Source organism: Mytilus californianus, unplaced genomic scaffold (genome assembly GCF_021869535.1).
Source record: "Mytilus californianus isolate M0D057914Y unplaced genomic scaffold, xbMytCali1.0.p SCAF_14, whole genome shotgun sequence".
NCBI lineage: Eukaryota > Metazoa > Mollusca > Bivalvia > Mytilida > Mytilidae > Mytilus > Mytilus californianus.
In genome coordinates, this window is record NW_026262626.1 from 16,551,123 (window position 1) to 16,568,258 (window position 17,136).

General features: G+C 33.2%; 2 protein-coding genes across 2 annotated transcripts in view; both read right to left on the bottom strand.

Moving 5' to 3' along the window:
- Window positions 1-2,503: 2,503 nt before the first annotated feature.
- LOC127724911 (salivary glue protein Sgs-3-like) lies at window positions 2,504-6,786 on the bottom strand. Its single transcript, XM_052231913.1, has 3 exons — window positions 6,774-6,786; window positions 5,274-5,330; window positions 2,504-3,108 (listed from the first exon to the last, which is right to left on the bottom strand). The coding sequence occupies exons 1-3, from the start codon at window positions 6,784-6,786 to the stop codon at window positions 2,504-2,506; spliced, it is 675 nt and encodes a 224-aa protein (XP_052087873.1).
- A 7,785-nt stretch (window positions 6,787-14,571) lies between these two features.
- The window catches only part of LOC127724912 (furin-like protease kpc-1), a 40,684-nt gene continuing 38,119 nt past the window's right edge, over window positions 14,572-17,136 (bottom strand). Inside the window, exon 7 of the mRNA XM_052231914.1 lies at window positions 14,572-14,701. Coding sequence (XP_052087874.1) covers window positions 14,572-14,701 — 130 coding nt within the window. The remainder of the gene's footprint in view (window positions 14,702-17,136) is intronic.

Below are 17,136 nucleotides of genomic sequence, written 5' to 3' on the forward strand. Positions count from 1 at the left end.
CTGCTTTCGCTTTGTAAACAACAGCGTGATAAAATTCTATATATATCTATACGTTTTGCAAATTCACAGATTGATTTATTTATGACTGTTACAGTTACATGTAACCCCCATCGTACATTTACATACTACTAGTATTGTAACCTATGTACAAACGCTATGTAGATTTCGCCATGCATCGCAACCTTTGTACAAACACGATGTCGATTTCGCCATGTATTGGAATCTATGTACAAACACTATGTCGATTTCGCCCTGTATCGTAACCTATGTACAAACACTATGTACATTATATTGTGTGAAATTTTGAATTAAAAAAAAATTGGAATTGCAGAATGTCATATTTTTTTCTGATTGTTTATGACGTCTTTACACTAAACCCATTGGATGTAGGATGTGTACTGATTGATACTTTAGTCTTAGATACATGAATATGTTATTAGTTGTTACTGGCTTTGAACTAGCTATCAGTAACTGCGAGTACTCTCAGATCTGTACTTTGTGTCTTTTGAGATTTTGTTAGTTGTTTCTGTGATTTGTATCGATCTGATAAAGTTAGCCCTTTTCAACTTTTTATAGTTTGTTCTTATGTCGTGCTGTAAACCACTGTCCCAGGTAAGGTCAGGGTTGGGCGCCCACAATCATTCTTAACCCCGCCAAATTCTGTACATGCCTGTCCCAAGTCTGTTATTCAGTTAGTTTTTGTCGTTTGAATTATTTTACAAAATTTGTTATTTCGGGGCATTTTATAAATTGCTAAGCGATTACGGCTTTTTCTCATTGATGAAGGCCATACGATGACCTATAGTTGCTCATATCTATGTCATTTGGTCGCTGCTAGAGAGTTGTCTCATTGGCATTCATACCACATCTTATTTAAATTATGTTATTATAGAGCCCGTAAATTTAGATACAATCCATCTAAACTTATCGAGATAACCAATTTAACGTTTTTGTTGTTATTTTTTGGTGCCAGCATTGGTTTCATTGTTACTAAATTAAAACATAACTATATATAAATCTGTCTTCTTTGATAGTTGTATGTTGTACTTTGCGTAGATCTAACGAGTCAGGCCATTTTCAACTAATTTGTACAGTTTGTCCAATCATTTTCCATGGGAAGAAGATCTGTACAACGTCATTAATGCGAAGAAACTGTTGACACAGATATGTCTAGCCTATACATAATTCAGATAGTATAATGCAAATGTTGAAATTTAAAATGGCAACACTTGGCAAAAGTGTCAAAGTTAATGGTAGTTTCCTGAATACTGACCTGAGAACAAACTTAACATGTCAACTATGTAAACGTTTGGACCATGACAACAGCAAACCAAAAAAAAAACACAAAAAAACAAACTTTGAAGTGGTTTTCATTTCTGTTGCAATAAAGATATTTTATATCAATTATATACATAAGGTAAAGGAATGTAATCCATACACAGAAATATGTATTTAAGGATATTTTGGGGTACATATGTCAATAAAAAAGTTTATAAAAATACCGAACTCTGAAGCAATACCAAAAGTGTGAAGTCCATAAAAACGGACAAAAACCAACAGACCATGTGAAAAACAACTGACGTATTCCTGACATGGTACAAGCATTTCTCGAAGAAAATGGTGGGTGAAAGCTGCTTTTATAGCTAGCTAAACCTCCCTCTTGCAGGACAGTTTTTTTTATAGTTCTGTTATATGGACAAAATTTGGTGGGCAATCCAAACAGACATGATGACAGGTTTATGTGACAATAATTGGGATCCAGCCGCCAAAAACTGTGTAAACATACAACACAACTGACCAAAATAAATCAAACAAACATACAAATTAATCTAACAAAGACGCCAATAAAAAAGGTGTAGCAGATAGTAAATTTGACAATGACATCAACAATAAAGTGTTTGTCGTTGATAGTACATACCGTAAATAGTATAAACTGTCTCGACCAAGAAAAAATTATTTAAATATAAGTACAAGGGTAAACAAAATAGAAACAACACTGTTAAAACACATGTTGTCCGTGATTTATTTTTGCGATTCGATATTAGTCTATTTAACTTGAAATTTAAAAATTCAATATTATTCATAGATGAGAAATCTTAGAGTTAGAACAACAAGAAAACCATTCTTAACATCTTTGAGATGAATAACAGCAACAAAAGAAAAATTTATTTTACTATCTCTGTCGGTACCTCCCATAGTGAAGTGTGAGAACCCGAGGGTTTATTTGACTATAGACTGATTATCGAGTCACCGACGATGGCAAGATTCAAATGATACATATAAACGGAAAATGATAAGTTCGTTAATGATATACTTGTACATGTACTTAAAACGAAAGTTACAAGTCTTTTAGGCAGTTTTTTTATGATTATTTTTTGTCACTATGTATGCCCGTACAATATAACTCATTTGGCTTGCAAAAATATTGATGCCAAACGTACGTGGTGGAGGCTGTTGCAAAGTCACTTGTTGGTATGGTAAATAAATTATGCTACAAACTTCACTACTTACCCGGAGTTGTTACAGTGTCTGTAGTTGTTTTTGTTGTTGGTATGTCAGCAGTGGTTGTTGCTTTTGTTGTTATGCTGTCAGTAGTTTTTTTTCGTGTTGTTACAGCGTCAGTAGTTGTCTTCGTTGTTGTTACGTCAGCAGTCGTGGTTGCTTTTGTTGTTATGGTATCAGTAATTATATTTCGTGTGGTTACAGCGTCAGTAGTTGTTTTTGTTGTTGGTATGTGAGAAGTAGTTGTTGCCTTTGTTGTAATGGTATCAGTAGTTATTTTTCGTGTTGTTTCAGCGTCAGTAGTTGTTTCTGTTGTTGGTATGTCAGAAGTAGTTGTTGCCTTTGTTGTTATGGTATCAGTAGTTATTTTTTGTGTTGTTTTAGCGTCAGTAGTTGTTTCTGTTGTTGGTATGTCAGAAGTAGTTGTTGCCTTTGTTGTTATGCTGTCAGTAGTTATTTCTTGTGTTGTTACAGCGTCAGTAGTTGTTCTTGTTGTTGGTATGTCAGAAGTAGTTGTTGCCTTTGTTGTTATGGTGTCAGTAGTTATAGATCGTGTTGTTACAGCGTCAGTTGTTGGTTCTGTTGTTACAACGTTACTTTCTTGTGCTGTAAAAATAATAACAACAGTAAAAATTGGGATCTATGAATACCGATCATTTACCTCAATTTAGAATAGACCCTTGAATTTTGAAGAGTTTATATGATCTGTTCATCCTATTTCGACTCTTCAAAATTCAAAAGTATATCCTAAATTGAGGTAAATTATATGGCCTTCCAAATACCGTTTCGATTCCTAACATCACTGAAGAGGCATTATTTGTCGAAATCCGGATATGGTGTACTAATTTTTGCACCTTTTGTTTGCGGTATACCATCTTTTCCGCAAGTTTATTGTTTTCTGTTTGGTATTAAATTTATAATTAAGATCCATTTTGTTACATCTGGTGATCCGTTTATTTGGCAATCGCCAATGACAGTTAGCAGGGTTTAAGAACATCTGTTGTTCGACCTACTAGTCAAATGCGTTTTGTTAAAATATACTTTTTCACTTTTTTTTGTCTGTTGGAAACTGTTGTTTGTGCTGTATTTAGACCCCTCTACCAAGAAATTTATTTTGCATGCACACGTTTAAAAATTGCTGTTTTTATCCAACGCAATCATAGGTTTGAACGTTGTTTTCAATTAAGACTTGTTTATATTTGTTCGTTTGGGCTTGTATTGTATTTGCCTTCGGGATTATATGATCCGTTCATCCTATTTTGACTCCTCAAAATACAAAAGTCTATCCTAAATTGAAGTAAATTATATGGCCTTCCAAATACCGTTTCGTTTCCTAACATCACTGAAGAGACATTAATTGTCGAAATCCGATCCGGATATGGTGTACTAATTTTTGCACCTTTGTTTGCGGTATACCATCTTTTCCGCAAGTTTATTGTTTTCTGTTTGGTATTAAATTTATAATTAAGATCCATTTTGTTACATCTGGTGATCCGTTTATTTGGCAATCGCCAATGGCAGTCAGCAGGGTTTAAGAACATCCTTTGTTCGACCTGCTAGTCAAATGCGTTTTGTTAAAATATACTTTTTCACTTTTTTGGTCTTTTGGAAAATGTTGTTTGTGCTGTATTTGGACCCCTCTACCAAGAAATTTGTTTTTGCATGCACACGTATAAAATTGCGGTTTTTATCCAACGCAATCATAGGTTTGAACGTTGTTTTCAATTAAGACTTGTTTATATTTTTTCGTTTGGGCTTGTATTATATTTGCCTTCGGGTTTATATGATCCGTTCATCCTATTTCGACTCTTCAAAATTCAAGGGTCTATCCTAAATTGAGGTAAATTATATGGCCTTCCAAATACCGTTTCGTTTCCTAACATCACTGAAGAGACATTAATTGTCAAAATCCGGATATGGTGTACTAATTTTTGCACCTTTTGTTAGCGGTATACCATCTTTTCCACAAGTTTATTGTTTTCTGTTTGGTATTAAATTTATAATTAAGATCCATTTTGTTACATCTGGTGATCCGTTTATTTGGCAATCGCCAATGGCAGTCAGCAGGGTTTACGAACATCCGTTGTTCGACCTGCTAGTCATATGCGTTTTGTTAAAATATACTTTTTCACTTTTTTGGTCTTTTGGAAAATATATATATATATTTATATCGGCAATTTGTACATTTTCCCTTTGATCTTACTGCCTAATAATTTGTAGATCCTGGACAGTACTTGATACTCGAAAATATCAGGCAATGACGTCACGAATCAATGCAAAAACGTCACGTGTTCATGTCCACTAGCGTCAATTTATCAATGAAACGCACGCGACTTCATTCATACAACCGAACAACTATCACAACATTTTCTACGCGTAAAAATAGTTTTACTAACTATTTTATTTCATTTCATATTCTCAACCCAAAAAAAAAACATACAGTTAAGACACATTGACGATAAAAAGAATAATGGCATTTTATTTTTTGATATCGACTTCATCAGCTCGAATATCCGCTCGCCCTAGCGGGCTTGCTTGATATTCTTGCTGATAAAGTCGGTATCAAAAACAAAAATGCCATTATTCTATATATATCACATATAGTTATTTATATATATATTTCCAAATAAATGTATGTAAAGTTTTGTAACTAAGTGAAAAAGTAGTTTTTGTTAAGTGTGAAAAAATGAAAGTTACATCACAAGTTAGCGTAGAGTAGCATGCTGACCGGAACTTGAACTGCCGGTGATTTTGAATAAAGTAATACCCACCTTGCCATGGATCTGTTGTAGTTCCGTAAAATGTAAGTGACCAGTTGTCTAAGGTTACTGGAAATATAATGTTAGTCCAATAAGATATATATTGTTCTATTTGTATGCGTTATCCATATATAAATTAAGTCATATTAAAAAGATAAACATTACCAAATACATTAATATGACGTTTATAAAAGAGTGTGGGTTGAAGCTAAAGTGCAACCAGAGATTACTAAAATGAACTTTTACTCAGGGGGTGCAACATCATCTTGATGACAATTACATAATGTAAAGAATTAAAAAAAAAACTAGACTAAGGTATCATTCGAATCATGCCAACACAATAGCATTGGCGTCTGAACGAATGGTTCCCACCCTCTGGAATCTCAAGTCCTCTAGCATGTTCAATCATGTATCAACCCATTTGAGGCTATATTATGGGGTATATAGATAGTCCATTTGTAGCATAAATTAACAACTAACGTCTTTTTTTTTCAATCAAGGACAATGAGGAAGCGAGACACACAAAACACTAAAACACAAACACACACACACACACACACACACACAAACCGACTCATTTTAATCTCAATGACATGATCACATAAACACTCGATTTTTTATTCGAACGCCACTGATGAGTCTTATTTAGACGAAACGTGTCTGGTATCTGGTGACATTTTTTACAATCACTGGGTCAATGTCACTTTTGGTGGACGTTTCGTCCCCGAGGATATTACCAGTCAAGAAGTCAGCCCTATTTTGTTGAGATAAAATATCATTTATATGTTGGTTTTCTGTAGTTTTACTGTCTATATATTATGAATTATTCTTAATCGGGTTTCTTAAGACAGAAGGAGATTGAGATGACATGTTCAAGTCAACAGGTGACACAAACTTGAGTGCGTTATAACTAAGACAGAAGGAGTTTGAGATGACATGTTCAAGTCAACAGGTGACACAAACTTGAGTGCGTTATAACTAAGGTCAGTTATAGTTGGGAGTATAATTATGTGTATTGTTTTGCCATAATTGTGATCAGAATTAGTATTGAGAAATAATTGCAATATTATAATAGTTTTTTTAACAGTTGACTGGGACACACACATTGTGTTGCGTGTTGCGATCCTTCCTTAATTCCTTTGACAGGAGATGTGTAGACAGATCGTCAATTAACTGCACTGGTCGAACCATTATGAAAAAAAACCCGTTAAACTGAATCGAAATCTCTGCGAATATAAATAAGGACAACTGTGTGTGCAAAACTTGGTTTCAAAAAAAAAAAAAATTCAGTCATTTTAATAAACTGAAATTAACGCAAAGAGAGGTTGAAGATGCAAAAGGGATGTTCAAACTCATATGTTGAAGAGAAGGTGAAAAGTAAAATAACAAAAATACCGAACTCCTAGGCAAATTCAAAACGGAAAGTCCTTTATAAAAAATGGCAAAATCAAAAGCTCAAACATTGTTGTCAAACATATCTAACGAATGGGAAACAGTTGTCATATTCCTGACTTGGTGTAGGCATTGAAATGTCATGGCAAGATCATAACAGATACTATATGCATAATGTGTGTACGATTGGACGATATAAAATTATGTAATAGACTAATACTAGTTTACGGTAAAATTAAAAAGCTATTTCCGGAATACTTCCGGATTGTGAACATAAATGAATAACTAGTTTAATGAGCCAATGGGTGTAATCTAGTAAAGGTGGCACGGTAGTATTTACAATCTTGAATTTAGGTTGCTTGCTTTTTTGTGTGCCCTACTTAAGTCAATGTATCTGAACACTGTGATTGGACAAAAAATACAGTATCTACTGAACATACTTTCCCCAGCTGAGGGATAAATCAGGTGTAAAAAAATATGAAATAATTTTACATACAGGTGAAAATGAATTTTTGAGATTAAAAAAAAAATTTGTACTTACAAATGTACTGCATGATAAAATACATAAAAGCACAAGTGGCCTTAGGTTTATAAAGATATCAGAAAAAGTAGACGGTCGTTATACATATTAATATTTATTTCTGAATATTACAATGAAAGTACTGATTTTTGGGCAGTGTGAGAAAGTGGTGAAAATTCTAAAAAGGCTATCATTATCTTTATGGGCCAGGAAGTACTACCGTGTCACCTATATCCACGATCTTTCAGGCTTCATAAAATCGTGCGTAGAGTTTGACGAGGTATATATATTTAAATTCCATGAGTGGAATTTTAGCAACTATTTCTCTTGCTATGTACTAAGATTAGACAAATGTTGTATGAGCCTTCCTGATGTTTCAATTTTCTTGGAATTTTGGTTTTAGTTAGACAAGACAGATTCATAATCTAACTAGTGACATTGGGTATGAAGTCTTAAAGTTCAAGAATTTTAATCAAAATATATTTCAAAACACTATTGACAGTTGACCTTCCTGGTCTTTCAATGTCACAAAGAATTAACCTGTATCTAATCTACTTTCTATGGTCTTTAATTATAATTAAACGGTTAACTCAATTATAAATACGCTTCGAAATGCACACTTGTTGTAGTAAAATCGTTACCATGTATGTTATTACCGAAAACAAAATTTTCAACAAAATTATCCCAACCACAACTACTCCTTAATATACTTGTCTGTCTACTGCCCCCTCCCCTAATCCATAATAGTATATTTTGTACAGCTGTCAACTGAACGTTTTACTGTATGAAACATAATTTTGCATTAGTCTTGAATAGGGAACCAATTCCAACGAATCTTCTGCTATACTGCCTTGGCATCCACATTTATGTCTGCTCAAAGAAACATGCCTTTTCAAGGTAATATGTTTGACGCTTTTAAATTAATACAATCATGGTTCAACCGCGATTTTAAAAAAATCGACCAGGGATAAGCAAAAATCTATTTTCTCAAGTTTGTGGAATATCACGCTGCGTTCACACGTAATTCGAATTCGATTCGCATTAACTAATTCGAATTAGTTTAATTCGCATTCGAAACGTTTAACGTCCAAACGTAAATTCTAGTTCGAATTGTAATGCGCGTCAAATTCGCTTTACTGTCCTAACGACGTTAACTTTTAATTCGTATTAACAAAAACGCATTTCTAATGCGAATTGGATAATGCGATTTAGCCAATTCGAATCAATTCGAATTAAAAAAGAAGAGTGTGTGAACGCGATTAGCGAATTCGATTGGCATTTGATTCGGATTCAATTCGAATTAGATGTACGTGTGAACGAGGCATAAAACTAGAATTTTGTAATTACTTAATGTTAGATTCTCAAAATGTCCATGCAGGATTAGCCTTTCACTTTATCAACAAGGACTTTTAATGGTTTTTAATATGCTTCAATTTCGTATTTGATTTGGCCTTTCAACTGTTTTGTTTTGACCGCCATTGACGAGTCTTATGCAGACAAAACGCGCATCTGGGGTACCAAGAAGTTTAATCCTGTTATTTGTATGAAAATGTGTTATTACGCTTTGACAATAAAATTACAATAGTTAAAATTATATTGGGTTACCAGTAACAGCATCAAGGTGCGACTTTATTTCCAGGGTCCAGCTTCCAATGGGATTTTCATTCCAAAAATGAACTGACATAAAATTCCAGGTTAGACTTCCTGCTGAAACATTGTCTGTAGCGTCCACATGTCTGTAGTGCAACAGATGACTTTTGGTACCAGATGGAGAAACTAAATACAAGTAAGCCACACCTCTCAAGGCTGAGTAGGAGAATGTAATATCAGCTACCACGTGCTCAAGATAGTTTACCGATGAACAATCACCAGGTGTTACAGTAATAGAATCAGAGGCCGAGGTAGTGGTGCTCCTGTAAGGTACAGATGATACTTTAAAAAAATTACAAAATTTTGAATTAAAACGCCGGTGACAAATAGCTGCTTACATCTGCGTCAAGTGGTCTCTTGTCGATAGTTGTCTCAATTGCCATCATACCACATCTTCTTATTTTTATATGAATCTCAAAAATATTTTGCAAGAATTTTTTTTAAGGCTATAGAATTAGCTAGAAAAACTAGCGTGAGGAAAAGAACGAAGTGTGAGATATTTAAAAAGTTATATTAAGGAAAAGTGACAAACATGAGCAAATCCTTAAATGATCTATTAATTGTTCTTGGCTTTCAGCTCTATTTTGACATAAGCTAATCTGAAAATTGTTCATACTGAAAAATGTTTTTTGTGCAAAAATGTAAGTTTCTATGTGTTCAGGTTATTGTATATTCACTAGCTTGGCTTATTTGTGTTGACCATTTTGTCAGTTTTTTACATTATAGCGGTACAAAATCTTCCTATATTTAGTTAGCATTTTATTATCTATGAAATAATGGTTACTACATGTACCATAACAGCTCATGTTTGATGAACTGATAAACGCATTTTGCCCGAAAATGATTCATATTTTGTAAGGAAAATTCAATAAATTCTAGTTTTATTGTATAAACTAGTTCGAATTGATTTTTTCAGACATTATGTTCAATCTAAAAGTCTTTAGACATATTCTCTAAGTGCGACTTCCATTGTGGAAAATAGCATATCATTATTAAATGATGGTAGATTTAGGATATAGTAAAATCCATTGTTAATATCTAATCTTGATACAAGAAAACTTATATGCAAATTTAGAATAAGTGATCATTCCCTCGCTATTGAAACTGGAAGATATAAAAATATTCCACGCCCTCAAAGACTTTGTAATAAGTGCAAAGTTCTGGATGATGAATCCCATTTCTTTTTATTATGTAAAATAAATGATGATTTAAGACATGTCTTATTTAACGATTTAAAAACTCAATACAGAGATTTTCTGATAATAAAATGAAATATATCCTAAATCCAACCACTAGTCAGCAAGGGAAATCTTTAGGCTCCTTTATTAAACAGTCTATTGAACTGAGGACAGGGGGCACTTGCGGTCATTTGTTGTGTTTAATGTTGTTTTTTTTTTTCATGTAAATGTAAATGTCATCATTATATTGTTGTTATTACATGTAATTGTTAAGCCTTTGACCATCTTATGGGTGTAATTTGTGCTGAATAAAGAAATTAAAAATATCAAATTAATACAGATATATTTTATATCTATTTATTGTTTGAAACACGAAATATGTTTTGGTCCAGTTATGATTCACTATAAAAATTCATAAAATGTTAAAAAATATATTCCGCTTGACATAAATAAAAACAACTTGTGTGTGTGTTTTTTCTGAAATCGCTGGTACTTCTAAAGTAAAACAAAATTTAAATTTTTCACTAGTCTTATTTGATGTTTTTATTTGAAACTGTCATTATCATTTCAAAATTTGACCTCTTAGATAAAAATACGAAGATGTGGTATGCTTGCTAATGAGACAGCTTTCCACCATTGACCAAATGACGTTGAAGTTACCAACTATTGGTCAACGTACGGCCTTCAACAGTTAGCAAAATCCCTACCGCATAGTTAGGTATAAAAGACCCCGACATGACAAAATGTACAAAATAGACAAGGCGAAGACGAATTTAACATTTGAGAAATTTTGATAACTTTGTTTTATAAATCAATTAGAGTATGATCATTGCGGATTCTTAAGTCAGCTGATTGTAAAGTCAACCAACACTTATTTTCTGACGAAATAACCTCATAGACAAGTGTATGTAAATTTCAGCTATTCATAAATTTAAAATCGAGGTAATTTATGTGCGTTTTAGAAGTATGGATGACAGGATTGCGATCTACTGCAACATAAAAGCCGGGTTTTGCTCCCTTTTTATATCTGTTTTCAAGGACTTTTAAAGTCCCACTACCAGCTTTGTAGTTTCGAATTAATATCTAACATGACAAACTCCAAATCGAGCAAATTTTAAAGAGGATTTATATTTTTCTCTGTTAAAATTATTTTTATTCCAAAAATGTATCATAAAAAAGGTTTGAATATCACTCTGGTATCTTTCGCCTCTCTTTTGCAAATATATTAGCTATCTCTGAAACTATTTCCACTAGGCGGCTGGAAATCAGGAATTTGAGGAAATTTGCAGACTTTATAGGATAATATTTTAGGATTCTAAAATCATTGCACTAAATATTCAAACTCAAACTTTCCAACAAGATGAAAGGAATAAGCTGTTTGTGTTTCCACCAAATTAAATCCGTATAAATGTTATCTAAAAAGTTTTTATTTCTTTTTTAAAATATTTGTTGCCAGCTGTAAATGTGAGATGTCATTCTTGGTTCGTGTCTGTTTTATATAAAAACAGGATAAAAGTATGTCGATGTATTTCTTAAGGATGTTCGCTCCTCTTGTTTTTGAATTTTTGTCAGATATTCGGAATCCTCTGGTTTTATCCATGTCGTGCCATTAAAAATTTGCCCACTAAGCCCTACTTTTCTTTTCATAATTTTATGACATATAGTTTAAAAAGCCATATTTGAAAATCTTGTAATATCCTTATTATTTTTTCATAGATTTTGAAAGAAAAAAGGTGCCAATGTTAAATGTATGAAAAATCTAGAGAGAATTATTTCCCGCCAAATTTTAAATGGCTTATATCTTGAAAACAAGCACTCGGACCCTTCATTTTTTTCTGCATATTTAGTTCCTTTAATTATATACTATCAATTTATAACAATCTTTTTAAAAGCTTGTTATTTTGAAACATAGTAGCGAACATTCTTAAGACTATTTGAATACTATCTAATTAATTTGAAATCATCGTCTGGACAACAGATTGTTGTATTTGTTAATTGAACATTAATTTGTTTACATTCATTTGACTTCAATCACAGCATGTACGAGTTTGCCTGGTCTAATTTTCAATCAATACAAATTTCGGAATAACGGAATTATGGATTTCTGGTACAACTAACCACAAACAATTCGCAAATGGTCTATAGACAGTAGAAATATAAATATTCTATTACCACAGTTGTTGTTTTGTCAAGGCTTTGATACATACTTCTGAATGAGACATTAAAACCATGTGTCTGGAAATGCTATGAGGGTTTATGCGATTCCGACAATTCTCACTTCAATTTATTCTATCTGGACTTTTAGAGATATGAAACATCGGTGTATACTCATTTTAAAAAGCATACATACTTTTTATATCATTCTTTAGGCCCATTTATCAATATAATCTAAGATAAATACTTACACGGAAGGAGACCTTGTAATTGTGGTGCACGTTTGTTGTGTTGGAACTGTTACCCAGATTTTACCATAGCTCACCATAGCATCAGCGTCCATTAAACCAAAACCCAGAATCTGACTGACTAAATAATACAAAATATAATGTTTTCAGTATTCATCATTTAACTTTCCCCCTTTTTCAGACTCAAACTGATATAGCCAATAAAGATAATTTAAAGTTAGCATGCCTGTGAAAAATTAATGTTCCGTTGTTCTCGCATTGTCCCTGCGTGCGTCAAATTTCAAAATGGGATTTCTGAAGAACAATATCTATTACTTTTCGCAATTAAAAAGGTGTCCTCTTATTAAATAATTAATTAATCTTTCCCCTGTTACGCCTGTAAGAAACTTTTCATCTAATTTGAGTTTACATACGATTTTTATTTGTTCTTCACAACACGACGAGTACCATAATTGACCTTGTAATTTATAACCCTTCCAGAGCATCTGCAGCTTACCAATTTATCATGGTGTGTTTCGTGTTGCTAAATATTTAATTATCTGTGTTTTTGTTTTTCTTTCCTTTTTTCTGTTTCCAAAAGTGTTTTATGTTCTTCGTTTACTCTTTTGGTATCATCATATTTTTGTTATATTACACACAACTGTATATATATGAATAAAAAGGATGTCAGGTTTATGTCAATGAGAAGGCATTCTAACGAAATGAAACACAAAAGGGAATCAAGAGATCTCCAACAAAAGACAAGTGTGTACTGAGAAACACGACGAGTACCAGAAATAGAAATTTCTAACCGTTCCAGAGCATCTGATGTTCAACCAGTTTTTTTTTGTTGATTTCGTGTTGCACAACCTTTAAGTATCTGTTTTTTATGTATTGTAGACCGTTTTTTTGTCTTTCATATTTTTTTCTGTTTACAGTAGTGTTCTTCATGTCCTTCTTTATAAAAAATAAGGAGATGTGGTATGATTGCCAATGACAACTATCCACCAAAGTTCAAATGAAGTGGATGTAAGCAATTATGGGCAACCGTACGGCCTTCAACAATGCGTAAAACCCATACCGTATAGTCGGCTATAAAAGGCCCCGACATGAAAAATATTAAAAAATTCAATTGAGAAAACTAACGGCATATAATTTTAACAAAACAATTATAACTGACATGAACCAACGACAACCACTGCACTACAGGTTCCTGACTTGGTACAGGCACATAAAGAATGTGGCAGAGTTCAACCTGTTTGTGAGCGCTTTACCATTTGCTTTGACTTTTGAATTCTTATTGCCTACGAGTATGTACTTAGTTATTTTGTTAAACATGATAAATATAGAATTTATCCAATAGAGACAATTGAATTATCCAATTTTAAAGTCCGAGCCTTGGCGAGATTAGATAATTCCGATAATCCACGAGTATCTATGTAAGAATCTGTTTCTCTAATGATTATCAAATAAATTTTCATTTTAAATAAACGAAAATCCCTTAGAGTGCCTTCAACATTTAACAAAGTAGTCAATTTTTCTAAGACCTGTTAGCGCTTTTCGATTCATCCATTGGGCTTATAAAGGTTGTGACTCTTTAACTCCGCCAATCAATCACTGAGATCATCGGCAACCACACGCTGATTGAATATTTTTATACAATGGGTCCAGAAAGGGTTAAATTCCCAAAGAATTATGGGAACAATGATATAGGGTCTACGTCGTTATAAAATCAGTCCAACGTTTAAAAAATAACATGTAGAGGTCAATATAACAATAGACAAGTGTTTACAAAACGTATCCTGCCGGTTCTAAATCGCCCGAATCTTAAAAAGCTGTAAATAAATTCAACAATCATCATCGGAGATTCGTCATTAACACAAGCACAGTATGTTTGATGTTGTGAAATACTATGAGTGTAACTGTGGAGGTTAATTCGTAATAATGTGTCTAATACTAATAATTGAGTTTTCAATCAATATATAAACCAAAACAGATATTTTCAGATGAAGCCAAATATTGTTTAATGACAAAATATTATTAACCAACCAAAACAACGTGTTTATGTTAGTGATAATGGCTTCAATGGTAAATACTGAATTCAGAACCAAAAACCTGGTTATCTATAATATCTGTTCTTGAATGCGACTTTTACTTGCGTAGATAATCCAAGGTCTGTTTTTCATATCTCAATTACTCAAAAACTCACATTCTTTATTTGCCCCGTTCATTGACCAATCAGAGTAGGTGTCATTCAAACCATTCCTGTTTGATGTGAAAACAATCAGATGTTGGATGTCTCTCCAAGTTAGATCGGAACTATAATGAGGAATAAATTGGAAGAGTAAATAAAATATATCTATCAAAAGAAATAAACTCTAAACATGCAATGTATACGTTTCTAAGTACAAAATTGTATCTGATATATATATATATTACCAAGAATCTATAATAACATTATCAAAAAGTCACCTTAAAGTTATTGAAAAAAAAGATAGATAATCAACAATGAAAAAATAATCATTAAAGATTCAAGGCTTGTAATTTTGTGCGCATGACGCGGGTTTCGTCTACAAAAGACTCACCAGGGACGATCGAAACAAAAGAGTTGAAAGCCAAAAAAATTACCAAGCTGAAGAGCATAATTTGCCAAATATTTTCCGAGAGGTTTTGCCAATTACAGCTAAGGTAATCTATTCCTGGGATAGAAAATCCTTGGAAACAAATGTGCGTACCTGTTTATAAAAGCAATATGTTCGTACATGAAAATAATTCTTAATAATATTGAACGAACGCAATAAAATATGTTAGCAAAATTTCATCATGTCTGTTTATTTCAATTCAAAATTTAATCAATTAATTTGACAAGAAATATACGTCAATTGATAGATGAATGCACACAAAATCTTTCTTACAACCAAACAACTACCGCAACGTGTAGTATGCGTAACATTTTGTTTTTTACTACTTTGTGTAATGTTATTCTTGCTGATGAAGTCTGTGTAAAAAAAGATGCCGTTATTCTATATTTATCCTTTTGATAACTCGAACTGATTACCTCATATCGATGGCTTCTAGATGAGTGGAAGGAGGGACTATTACTCAAACTAATTACCTCATAATGACTGCATCTGGATGAGTGGATATGGACAGCCGTTTCTTGTGGATACAATTACAAATTTGATAGTGTATATGAATAAATGGAGATGTGGGGAAATATCAATGAGATAGCAACCAAAAAAACAATTGCTATGCCGTAGCAAAATGTCCCGCGACGATGTGCACTGTTGACTACACTAGAAAGGGTGTGAGTATGCCAAGGGTATTAAAAGTCAACTAACTTCAGCAGAAAATGTTAAATCAGTTACTAGTATGTATGGTCAACTATGATGTCGAACAATCCTACTTAGTATAAATTCTTTTAGGCAAACAATCCTGAGAAGTTGCGTTCACAAGTTTATAGTAAAAATTTATAAAAGTCCGTTTACTTTGTAAGTATGAGATGCATTCAAATTGGTTTAGCGAATATGATGACGAATAATTCCACCAAGTGTGAAATGGTCGGACAAACGGCGGACAGGACGAAAAATATTATAATGTCCAAACGCTCCGCGCGCGGCGGGGGACGAAGTACCAAACAAATCTGGAGATCATCATACACACTGCAACAACGGACAGATTTCTATAAAATTTCCTAATCTCTAAATCGCCTCGAGCCTAGAAAAAAAACTCATCAAAGATACCAGGCGTTTTGTATGCCAGAAGCGAGTTTCATATACCTAGTACTTATTAGTGATGCTCGAATCAAATAGATAAAAGGCCAAATCAAGTTAGAAGTTGAAAAGCATTGAGGACCAAAAATTCCCAAAAGTTTGGTCAAATACATCTCAAAAGATTAACGGTACCAAATTTTACTGCACCAGATGTGCACTTGTCGCTCATGTTATCTTTGGCTGGGGTAAGAAAATCCTAAGTATTTAGAACAATTCAAAGTTTTGTGAACAGTATAAATTGATGAAAATTACCGGATCAATGATATTTAATGCCAACACAGAAGTGCTGAAAAGAAGTGAAAACATAACCACAAGGTATTACATATTTGCCATCAACACCAAATTCCCCCAAAATAATAAAAAAGACAACAAATTAAGAAGTTACATATTTCAGACAATCACATGGACATGTTGCGAGATAAGTTGTAGTATATCCTTCTAGTTTTATTCTCAATCAATTGGCTTAAAGAGGTTAAACATTAAATAAAATTGAGAATGGAAATGGGGAATGTGTCAAAGAGACAACAACCCGACCACAGAACAGACAACAGCAGAAGGCCACCAACAGGTCTTCAATGCAGCGAGAAATTCCCGCACCCGGAGGCGTCCTTCAGCTGGCCCCTAAACAAATATATATACTAGTTCAGTGATAATGAACGCCATACTAAACTCCAAATTGTACACAAGAAACTAAAATTAAAAATAATACAAGACTAACAAAGGCTAGAGGCTCCTGACTTGGGACAGGCGCAAAAATGCGGCGGGGTTAAACATGTTTATGAGATCTCAACCCTCCCCCTACACCTCTAGCCAATGTAGAAAAGTAAACGCATAACAATACGCACATTAAAATTCAGTTCAAGAGAAGTCCGAGTCTGATGTCAGAAGATGTAACCAAAGAAAATAAACAAAATGACAATAATACATAAATAACAACAGACTACTAGCAGTTAACTGACATGCCAGCTCCAGACTTCAATT